Source organism: Manihot esculenta, chromosome 4 (assembly GCF_001659605.2).
Source record: "Manihot esculenta cultivar AM560-2 chromosome 4, M.esculenta_v8, whole genome shotgun sequence".
Taxonomy (NCBI): domain Eukaryota; kingdom Viridiplantae; phylum Streptophyta; class Magnoliopsida; order Malpighiales; family Euphorbiaceae; genus Manihot; species Manihot esculenta.
The window spans coordinates 3,923,267-3,935,851 of record NC_035164.2 but is presented as its reverse complement, the minus strand read 5'-3'; the positions used below and the strand labels follow the sequence as shown (position 1 = coordinate 3,935,851).

At 26.6% G+C, this 12,585-nt stretch overlaps 1 protein-coding gene across 3 annotated transcripts; it reads left to right on the top strand.

Annotated features, from left to right (window-relative positions):
• The first annotated feature begins 6,008 nt into the window (after window positions 1–6,008).
• LOC110612967 (methyl-CpG-binding domain-containing protein 7) lies at window positions 6,009–11,206 on the top strand. Of its 3 annotated transcripts, none has more exons than XM_021753846.2 (6): window positions 6,009–6,422; window positions 7,525–7,641; window positions 7,820–7,933; window positions 9,786–9,968; window positions 10,172–10,400; window positions 10,922–11,206. In XM_021753846.2, the coding sequence occupies exons 1-5, from the start codon at window positions 6,231–6,233 to the stop codon at window positions 10,385–10,387; spliced, it is 822 nt and encodes a 273-aa protein (XP_021609538.1). In that variant the 5' UTR covers window positions 6,009–6,230; the 3' UTR covers window positions 10,388–10,400; window positions 10,922–11,206. The 3 variants fall into 3 exon arrangements, with proteins under 3 accessions (XP_021609538.1, XP_021609537.1, XP_043811591.1); XM_021753845.2 differs by having other exon boundaries at window positions 7,793–7,933; XM_043955656.1 differs by lacking the exon at window positions 7,820–7,933.
• Window positions 11,207–12,585: the final 1,379 nt, after the last annotated feature.

Sequence of the window (12,585 nt, the reverse complement as noted above, 5' to 3'; positions counted from 1 at the left end):
GGAAAATTGATGGGGAGATTGTAGCCGCCGTAGTTGTTACGTTTACGTGACCGCGTTGGCTGAACAGAACCCCAGTAATGGTTCTTGGGGGTGAGCCACTGCGAGTCTTCGTTGTAACCTGACAGTTCTAGAATCTCATACTATTATTAGTAGAATTCTGAATCCATTCCCAAGCGTGTACTCTAGGCGCGTAGATAAGTTTCCCAGATCAAAACGAAGAACTGAATTCTTCATCTTCCTTTTTTTTTTTTTTTTTTTTCCAGAAAAAAACTCTTATCAATCAAAGAGAAAATTATTATTTAGTTTATATATTATAAAATAATTTATTAATTTTAAAAGATATATTAAAATATTTTTAAAAATTTTGTTAATTAATTTTAATAGTTAAATATTATAAAAAATTTAAAAAATTATTAATATAAAAAAATAATTAATAGATATTTTTATGAAATTAAAAAATTAATTAAAAAATTTTCATATATTATAATGAATAAATAGTAAATATTTAATAATTAAAATTAATAAAAAATTAATTAATTTTTTTAAAAAAATTTCACAAATATTTAATATATATATATATATTTAAAATTAAATGATCACCTAATACATTTTTATATTAAGCTAAATAATAAATTTTGATATTGTTAATAATAGTTTATTTTAAAAATTTAAAAGAAAATAAAAATATATTATAAGCGAGTATTCGGTGGATTCGATTTAAAACTGAATCAAATTGAATGAATCAACAATTAAAATTTTAGTATTTATGAAAATTAAATCGATTTTAATAAGAAATTGAATATTGAATCGATTTGATTCGATTCAATTCAATTTAATTTAATCGATTTGAATTTTTAATAAATTTTTTATTTTTATATTTTATTTTTAGTATTTTAAAATTTAATTAGAATATTTTAATTTTAATATAATTTAATTTCTCTATATTATCAAAAATAATATATTATTATCAATTCGGTTTGATTTTTTTATTTTTTTATTAAAGTTAAATCGAATTGAAATAATTAAAATTTTTAAAATTAAAAATTAAATCGAATTAAAATAAATAAAAAATCAAATTAAAATTTTAAATTAATTCAGTTCGATCTATTTTTTTGAATTTAAATTTAATACTACTCACTCCTAATCCTTATGGCCTGATTTCAGAAATATATAGTATTTTGGTTTCATAATTAATGATTTTAATTAATTATTTTCTTAATATTTATATATATTATTAAACTGTTAATAGTCTATTTTTTAAATAATTTTAATATACCAAAAAGTAGATTTAAATCTTTTTATTTTGAAATTTTTTGAAATATTTAAAATATTAAAAAAATTACTAATTCAATGTGATTTTAGGTGTAATATTCACTGGAATAATTTTTTCATATAAAATAAAAGAAATATTAGTCCATAAATTATGGTAAAGTCACGGCTACAGTTGCGGAAGAGAGAATAAAGTACAAAAAGACATTTCACTTTGGAAGGACAAACAGGGAAAAAGAGCAAAGAAGTGTGAAAGTGAAAGGCACGTATTTGGAAAGCGCGTGGAAGGTTGATAAGCTGTTAATTAAAGACAGTAAACAAAAAGCGAAGTGAGAAAGAGAAGCGAGTTTTTAAGGAAAAAAAGGGATAAGAGAAGATATGAGATGAGAATGAGAAAGCGAGGAAACGTGGAAGACAAGTAGGGGAGTGGGTGTCTTACTAGTAAATCTACGCGGTCCATTATCTTCATTGTAAGCTTCCTCTTTCACACTCTTTCTTTTCCTTAATTATATCATCTTCTCTTGTTCCCTATTTTCTGCCCATTATTTCACACTTGACTAAAAAATCTTCTACTTTATGATGTCATTTTTAAAAGAAATGAATATTAATTATTATTTAATAAGTAATTTATAAATTTATTTTAATTAAAATAATCATATGACTAATAGATTTTAGCATTTTTTTTATATATATGTAATCAGGTATTATTTTTATGAGGGGCTCATCAATCATATGCAACTGTCAACAATAAAAACAGAAAGAGTCTTGAATATTACATAAAATCTTTTACCTCTCTTATGCAATCCTAGCTTCTTTTCCAAGTTAAATATGTTAAAGTTGATAAATCTCTAAATCAAAAGCAAATATAATAGTAAAAGAATTTGAAACTTTACGTGGAATAATTGACTTGATCACCTAAGAAAAGTGAAATATATATACTTAGATTAATAGATTATAAATTTTGAATCTATGATTCACATAACTTTTTAGATTAAATTTAGTTAAATATGTACTTACATCTTTAAATTTAATTTATTAGTAAACACGTTAGAGTGAAATTGAGAAATATCATATTCAACTCCTTCTAATTATCTATTTTGGTGTGATTTTGATTAAAAACAAAAGCTAGTGTCAAATATTTTTAAAAATTTACTTTAATAAATGACGTTACAAAAATTACGTAAAGTAAACCATTAGCTGTAATCATTGAATCATGTAATAAGAGTCTAATAAACGGACACTCGAATTCACCCGTAAAAAAAAGAATCGGACGCTACAGTACTATATTCTTTTAAAAAATTTACTCTCTCCTGCATAAATCGAGTTTTCATATAAAATCACCATTAATTGAAAATAATCCAGCGGATATCGATTACGCCTGTGATCATGGAATTTTCGATTAATTAGTTGATGGGATTTCCTGTTAATTAGCCAAAGAAATATAATAATTAATTTCATCACCTTATTGTATAAAAACTAATGATCAGAGATATCAAAATATGTAATTTTTATACAACTATTCTTAAATTTTAAATAATTTCTTATACTCATTCTATTTTAAGTTTACTTACTTACTTGAACGTTGGACGGGTTACTATATCTCACATTCTCTTTTTTACAGAATTGGCCAATTACAATATAATTATTTTTTAATTATATTATTGATTTTATTTCATCAATATTAATAAATATATAAAATTAGTGTTAAAATTGATTAGTTATTTATTTTATGTACTCATATTCAAATGAGACCTAGTAGGAAGAGTTGCTTTCACATGTGATATGTAATAAAGAATTGACTAGCTAATATTTGAAAAGAAAACTGGAAAAATATTCCTTCTGCCTGAGCGATAGAAAATCTACTTTCTAGAAATGCAGGCCAAGTACAAGTAAGTACGGATGGAAAATTCAACTTTGCTACTATTATGCTTGGATGAATTCATTAAATATTAAAAATCAAAAGGATAAAGTTCAAAAAAGAAAATCATAATTAAATGGTAGTCCCCTATCGCCTCTCTCAACTGATTTTGAAATTGGTGGGTATTATTAATGAATTTTTAATTAAGATTGATTTTTATCGTTCGATTTAAAATTCAATAATAAATTTATCGATAATTCATTAATGACAGTGGAATTTACTAATAAAGTATAGATGGTTGTTCTGTTATATCTTGGTTTTGATTGGCACAGGAAGGTGTTTGGAGCTTGGTCGTTCATCCATCTCTTAGCATGCTTGACATGGGCTTCCTGATTGATTTTTGCTGCTTGTCTTATGTATAGTCTCTCTTGAATCTAGCATGTTGGGAGCAAGGGTGTCTCTTTTCCTTATCTTTAGTTCAACAAATTTGTCGTCTTTGTTTCCTCCATCACTAGTGTTGTGTAGCTGCAAGTATGAAACGGTAGCAGTTTGAAATTGAGTCAGATCTATTTGTTTAATTTTTTTTTTATAGATTTATTCTAAATCGAAGTCTAATTATATATTAGCTTTTAATAATAAAGCTTTAGTTTATCTAATGAAACACTATTTTGAAAAATAAATACAATATTAGATTTTTTTTTTTAAAATTTGGTCAATAAAAAAAATAAAAGAAGAAGAAGTTGATAGGTATACGTTAGTTGGGAGAGGATAAAACTAACATCACTTGATTGGTTCAAAACACGCAAAGTATTGTAATTTTTCCGTACACTGAAATTTTTTGATTGAGAAGAAAAAATAATTAAAATTTAAAATTGATACTGTTGAATCGTTACTACACTATTTTATTTATATTTAATTATTTCATTATTAATAGAATAAGTTTAATCATGTTTAGAATTTTTTTTTCAACTTATTTGAATTATTTATAAGACTATTAGACAAAATACATTTGAGTAAAATTACATATTCTAAATTATTTTAGATTAAAAATATAAAAAGTATGTTGTATTTTATTTATTTTTCATTTAAAATTTATAATTTAATTTAATTTATATTAAAATAATATTTCATAATATTACCTCAATAAACAATAATTTTAGATATAGGTATTTGAAGATTAAGAGAAAATAAAATTTAAAAGTATATATAAACTTGATTTGAAAAATCACGGCTTTCTCTATTGTTTATTTTTATTATTCTTTAGTGGCGCATAACTGCCACTCTACTATAGTGACATATGTCTTTCTCATGCAGATTCATATGTACGAATATCTCTGTATTTATTTTCACAAGATGACTATTTAATTTTTTTTAATTATTTATATAAAAAAATAAATAAAATTTATTTTCATGTATTTTAAATTTATAATATTCTGAGTCAATCTGATCATTTTCTTAGTAGGAATCTGAAATTTGGATGTAATGAATCGAAATTGTCAAACAATGATGCACATTGAAATGAGAAATTGAGAAAGTTTTGTACGTGTGCGTGTTTCTTAGCTAAAGTCATGTTTCATGAGCAAAGCAAGAAACAACCAACAAAATACTCTCAGGCTTTATTAGAACAAAATTAAATCAATTGAACATGGTATTATTTTTCACATTTTTTTAAAGAAAAATAAAAACCATAGTCTATTAAAAATGGCTTAAATTGAAATTTTATTTCAATAAAATTAAAAATATTTAAATATAATTAATAAATAAATTAGCTAATATCTTATTTTTTAATTAATATTTGATATTTAGAAAAATATAATTGTTTAATCAACATGAGCAAATATAAGTATACATACGTTGATTTTTTAGTAAGTTAATAATAATATTTTATAAAATTTAATGATTACATAGTTATATTTTAAAAATTAATTAATTGCATTTTTATAAAATTAGACATTGGATGTTAACTATAAAAATATCAACATGTTAAAAGGTTAACTACAAATTAGACATTGGATTTAAATTTGAGTTTCGATTTTATGTATAGAAATGTATTTATATAAATAAATAATTTAATATAAAAAATATTTTATAATAATATTTATATATATTTTATTTAAAAATTAAAATTTAAATATTTTTTAAAAATATTAAAATTTTTAAATGAAAATTATTTTTTATATAAATTATTAATTAAAATATATAAAATTAAATGGGTTCAAATTTTATTCAAATAATAATAATCGGGTTTGAAATGGATTCAGATATTTTACTTTTTAATTCAATTTAAAATAAATTCAGATATTATTAATATAAATCGAATTTAAATTTAAATAGTTAATTTTTGCGAGTGCTCTATTCATTTATATTTTTATCTATGGTGTAATAAAATATTTTATTTTTTTCTCTCATCTTTTTTTCTATTATTAGAAAGGAAAAATAAAAAAATATTATATGATTTTATTTATTTTTATTTTAAAATAATAACGAGAATATTATGATGTTAATAAATAGTAATAATTTATTTACATTTGAGTAGGTTGCCATTCTCTTCATCCTTAGATTTGTATTTCAATAAACATAAAATTTATTAATAAATTTATATAGAAATATTTTAATAAATATTTTAAGGTGTAAGAGAAAATTATTTACTTTTTTTCTTAAAATAATTTATTTTTTTATATATCTTTTTCGTTAATTAAATTTTTTGAAAGAATATATTAAAAATATGTTTTTAAAAAATATTTTATATAAAATAAATGCAATCTAATTAAAAAAATTAAATTTATTTAACCCAATAAAAACACAGAATTTAATTAAATTTATTTCCAAATATTTTTTACACAAACATTAAATTGAGTGCAAACAGAAGTGATGTAATAATTGTCACACCCCAACAACTAGCAATGGGTTTCTCCTGCAATTTCCTTTTTCTTTTGTCCCCTTCTCTGCTAACCCACCAAGCTTGGTTCTCCAATTTCCAACAGCTGAGCTTAGCACCGCTTGCTGGAGAAGATGGTGGCTTAAGGGTACACTGAATTCATATCACCCAGGAAAAAATTGCAAAACCCACCATTTCTAGGACCTCCACAGTTTTGTCTCAAGAATGGACGCCAAGTCATCTCTACGCCCCCTTCTAATTCCGCAAAATCAGAATAGGGAATTGCATGTAATAGATCCTATGTGTTCCACATCCACAACCGTGCCCATTTGCTCATCAACATCACCATCCATCAATTTTCTCGATGGTTGGATTGTTGAGCGGCGTCCCCGTCAGTGTAACGGCCGGTTTGACAAGGTGCTTTCTTTTTCTTTTTCTTTTGTTTTTTATTTTTGAGTAATTATACTATATCTTCTGTATATTTCTTCGTGCTTTTCATAATGCAGTGTTTTTCTTTTGACTGTTCTATTTACTTGATTAATGAAGGCATTGGTGATGATCGATTTGAGAATTTCAAGTTCAATTTAGACAAATCTGTTTAATTTTCTTTTTGTTCAATAGGGTTCTTAACAGTTTGGTATAATTCTTCATTTAGTTGGGGACTCCCAAGAGTGGTTGCACCCCTAGTTCTCATGACTAAGAATATGTTAAATTTAACTTTAAATCAATTTCTAATATACTTTGAATTGCGGAAGCCTGTCCTTGGGATATGAATTCACTATTAGGACATCTTGAATTGTGGAAGCCTGTCCTTTCTTTCCTTTATATTGAAACTAACTGTTCTTGTAAATTCAAAAAATGTAGCTTGTAAGCTGTCTGAAATGGTGTATGAATATTGTCCAATGTGCTGATAGTGTCCACTGGAAGAACTAAATGAGAGGTTGATTCCAGCACAAAACCATGAATTGTTTATTATCTAGTATAATTCTTTTTTGTTTTTGATCTCCTAAAAGATACAGGAAATATAGTTCTGGATTTACTCTTATCTTTCCATGATCAAGTAGAGAAGGAGAAACAGGCATACCTGCACAGGAGAATGGAGTTCTTGTCCTCCATCTATCCTTTTGGATGTTTTGCTTCTTGATGTGATTTATATAAGTCTATTTTAATTCAAAAAAAAAAAAAGAGAATGAGAAAGAAAACTTATTATAAAAATCCTGTCAAGTTCGGTTGATTTTTGCATAGAGACTACTATCATGTCGTTGTTGTTATTTATGCTGCAAAGTTATTATTGATTAATATCTTATATCTTTCTTGTTTAGAGCTTCTACTTTTTCTTTCATTGGTTTCCAATTAGGGACATGTGTTTCCTTTGCTTTGAAATTGGAACTTGAAAGGTTATATAGTGATATGCAATAGTATACATGCGTGTTCTCTGTTTCGTGCCCACATATATTTGAACTTTATGTTATCAGCATGTCAGATACTCGTAAAAAGTTATTTGTTTTCTAATATGCAGTATTACTATGAGCCTGGCACTGGTCGAAAGTTTCGTTCCCTTTTATCTGTACAGAAATACCTAACTGAAGAGAAAAGCTTTGCATCAAAGATAATGAAACCTGGCAATGGAAAAAATGTGAGTTTTACAATAATTTATTTCATTATCATGGCATGATTATGACCATTTATCATGGGATTTTGATGTTAGGACAATTTCCTTTTAGGGATTGATTGTTGTTTGCTGTTGGGTCCCTAGGCCTTAAAAAATAATTTTTTTTTGAAAAAAGAGAGTAAAGCAGGTTTTGCCTCTTCAGATTCAAATTGTTCCCGGCATGTTCAAGAGCAGCTCACCTTTTACTCTGCCAGAAGGTTGGGTTGTTAAAGAAAAGCGACGTAGCAACATCAATAAGGCAGGCGTCATTGACAGAGTACCATTTTGGACCTAAACTTTTTTGTTTCTTTTATCTGCATTTAGGGAGCACTTATTAAAGATGGATTGGGAACCAAATGCATCTATTGACTTGTTGCAGAATAATAAATCTGATTATCCTTCATCTTAATAGTCCAGAGTTCGCTGTAACCCAAAAATACGCACCAAAAAATAAAAATAAAAGATCTCTGTTTCCCTTTTTTAGGATCCGAGTACTTCATTTAATTTCAAAGGAAGGATAATAAAACTAACCTTTTAGACTTTGAAAGTCCTATCAAGACTGATGGTGCTACTTCTGAAACGAACACTTTCAATGGTATTCACATGAATGTTTCTGTCTGGAGTACTAACTCTCTAAACGGATGGATTAACTACGTGCCTCAAATCTGCAACACAGAAAACGATCACAAAAACCCTCCTCACGCTTTCTGTAAAGCTCTCAAAGAAGTGTTTTACCGTTCACTCGTTTTCTCTAAAAAACTTTTCATTTTCATACTTTTCTTTTCATAAAAGAGTTGTGGTAATCATAAGAGATACACAATCGCAGATACCAATATATCTGTGCAGCAAAGTCCTTTTCAAAAAAAAAAAACGAAAAGGCTTTTTATCTGTAACCGTTACAGATAGGCGGCAGATATTATTATCTTATAATAATTATAAATAATTAATATTAATAATAATAATATTTTTATTAATATTATTATTAATTATACTAACGGGTTCTTAGCCCATTAATAGTACATAGTACATCAATGACGTTCTATTGTGTGCGACCCAATAGACTCACATTAATTGGCAATAGGTTCAGTCAAACAAAACTCATAAATCATAAGCGGTTTTTAGCAAAATGTTACGACTATCTAATTATTATGAGGATCGATAGTCTGATAAAATCTAATAAATAGAACATGTATTAATTAATTTGTCATACGATATCTGGTTTGAATATAAGTCATAGTCAATGTCAAACTTATAATGTTCAAATTTATAATTTCTCGATCTCTGAGTAGACTGATAAATCCAAATGACATTTGATCACATAATCAATTTATTTGAGCACGGTTATACATTTCTCAGTCTCACTTATTGAGGGGCCTAGAAGATAGAGACAAATTCTATTTTGATTATTTAATAACCTCTACATAATTTCTATTATGCTCAACTATAACTTTTATGATTATTCGATTAAAGACAATGTTTGGTTATGTCAACAGTTTTTATGTTGGAAACTATGATAATTTCAAATCAAAGGTTTAAAACATAACTATCTTGAGATTCACTTGTGACAATAACCTATATAGTGATTTCAATGTGAGTCCATCCAATACTTTATTTTTTAACAAGTATCTATGGTTATTAATTTATATCAATATACACATAATCATCTCATGATTATCAATCAATAATCATACTAGTTATATTTTATTATTATCATTATAATAATAAGTAACTAGAGATGTATAATAATGATGATCATATTAGTTATATTTTATTATTATCATTATAATAATAAGTAATTTGAGATGTTAATCATTATTATATAACATGCAAACAAATAATAATAATAATAAAACCTCTTTTATTAATAAACAAAATGACATACAAAAGGTTCAAGATAATGGTCTAGAGTAAATACATTAACAATTTATAATTCTTTCCACATTGCAGAGATACTTTTTGTTGAAGCAGTGTTCTGAAACAGACGTTTTCAAATTTAGTTCCCTTGCATCTTCTAATTATTACATCACTACATAGTTTTTGACAAGTTTCTCGATATTTTGTTCATAGTGCAAGTCATAATTATTAAATTGCATAAGTGCAAGTCATAGACAATGCTTTCTGTTGTGCAGCATTACATTGAGCCAGGGACTGGAAAGCGGTTCCGTTCCCTGGCATCTGTCAAGAGACATCTTACGGAACAGAAACAATATGAAGCCACGCCAAAATCATCAAATCAAGAAGATCAATTACATCTTACAGATGGGAGAGAATGTAAAGCTATGTTGAAGGCATTCAAACTAGGAGATCAGAGCGTGAGTAGCATAACTAAACTTCTCTGTTCCGCTGCAATTTTGCTTTAAACTTAGTCTATTGAGTCTATGGCATTGGACTTGCATGATTCTGATTCTTCCTAATGTTCCTGGAAAATTGTGCGCAAAACAATCAGCAGATCATGTTATTCTGTGGAGAATTGATTTTTCTCTTTTGGTTCTTGTTCCTGATATATCATTTGCAGCCTTCAAAATGCTCCGATTCTGCAAAGAAAAATGATTCTGGTGATGAAGTTGTAAGTTCAATTCTGGATCTTTGCAGTCCGCCTGCCAAAGTAAAATGGGTTCTTAGTCCAGGTGGAAGCATATGGAGCCCTTTCATTGATGATACTCTGGTGGAAGATTCTTTGAAACAAAAATGGTCTGAGACATTCCAGTGGATCCTCAATCCCAGATGTTAATGCAAAGCTTATGGTAATTTCCTCTCATCCAAGCTTTAGATTTTATGAAATTAGACCATGGTTCATCCCCTTATTATTTATACCACAAGTCTTGTGAAATGATAAGATGGGATAAGCTCTCTCTTGTGGTTGAAAAATTAATGTTATTATTATTATTCGTTTGGGATATGTACTGTTTAGTCCACATAGAAACCTCATTAAATTGTTCTCGAGATTTTAAAAAATCTGCTAATTTGTTTTTTCTCTAGTTTTAGCCGTAAAGTATATTACTATTTAGTCTTATAGTATATAAAAACTCATTAGTTAATTTCTCAATTTTGTAAAAATGTTTATTAATCAGTCTTTCGGTTTTGAAAGTTGTTTAGACTTTTTTTTTTAACACTTAGCCGTTAATATCAATAAAATGATTAATTAGTAATTTTTTTTTTAAAACTTCGGATACATTTTAATATATTTTTCAAAATCAACAAACTAACTAATGAGTTTTTCTATAACACAGATTCAAATAGTAACTTTTTCTATTTGTTTTTGAAGATTCTTGCGGTTACTGAGTAGCAGAAGAGGACTTCGAAGAATTTGAGTGCAGTGCAGGAAAGCTGGGTTGTGTTTCTGGTTTGGCTTTAAATTCCAGTGGTGTAAAGCATTAGCTCTAAAGTTTTAACAGTTTAGCGTGTAAGTTCAATGTTTGATGATGATAGTGTTTGTGCCCTAAAATAATTTCTAATTCGTTTTAGTCTAAAACTAATTTAACTTTCTTTTTTTAAGTTAAAACTATTCTATAATATTATGAGTGCAGGGAAGATTTACCCATCAATTTTATCAATTTAGTTTCTGCATTTTCCCTTCATCATTTTACAATTCTAGTATTTACAATTTTTTTTCGTTAGGACATTAGATTTTTCGTTAAAAATTAACAGAATTGCTACATCATCATCAGTTACGTGAGAAAGTTAATATTTAATTAGTAAAATTTTAAAATTTAAAGTTGAATGATAATTTTTTCAAATATTAAAGTTTTTTTTATTATTTTTTTAAAATTAAAATTTATAATATTAAAAATATAGTTTACATTATTTTTAGTAAAAATTAGGTATTATACTTTAATTTATAATTAAATTAATAAATTAAAATTTCAAATTCAATTAGCTCTTTCATGAGAATTGCACAAATATTTGGAATTTTTTTTATTTAATACCATAAGAAAAAAAATTGATTTCCAATACTAAATTTAAAAAGACTATGATTGGAAGCTGAGGACAATGGGATTTTTGCAAGGAATGAGATTGAGGGGATGGTTGCAGGTAATGCTGCGACTGCCAGTGTTGATCTGAGCAGTTGACTCAAAGCTTATGAAATTGTTTAATAAATCTAACTGATTGCTTATTCCACAAGTATTTTTAACATAATATTTAGTATTTTAATTTTATTAAATTTATTAGAATAATTATACGGCGAAACCGTTCTAATATATAAAATTATCTAATATATAATAACTACTTTCGTTTTATAATTTTTTTTAACATCCTTAATTATCTTAATTTAAAAAAAAATTCTTATATCACAAAAAAAATTCTTACACAACTTGTCTGTGACTAGGTAAGATTTTAGTAGTGAGCTCAGTTTGATTTGCCTCTCATAAGAAATTGAAGTAACCTTCGTTGAAAACCATAAGAATCAACATCATAAGTGAAGAAAGAACCTTGCTGGAATACCATTGTCTTCTTTTCTTCATTATTCAACTCTTCATCACTTTGATCATCTACCTTCCAACTCCACGGCGTCAAGAACGACTCATCGTTTATCAAAAACGACGTGAACTGCGAGTACTCCATCATCGATTGATCCGTCGGACTTCGATAATGTGGCCTAAGTTGATAATTCTGCTGTTGCTGCTGCAAATTACAGTAGGCATAGACATAGGCATATATGGAACCCGTTGAAACTGCTTTTTTCAGCTTGTCTTGCAGTTGCTGAAGCTGAAAAGTTTCATCACTTTTACTCATGATTTTTCTTCTTTTCGTTTACTGACGATCGATAGGATTTAGATTACAAGTTATTTATAATGAAGATTTAAGCAAATAAATAGAGTTTGATTAGAAAATCGTTTCCACTGTGTATTAGGAGTCCAAGTCCGAATAGGATTGGAAGTGTGGATTGCCCCTGGTTCCAAGAAAATTACAAAAATAAAAATTATGTTT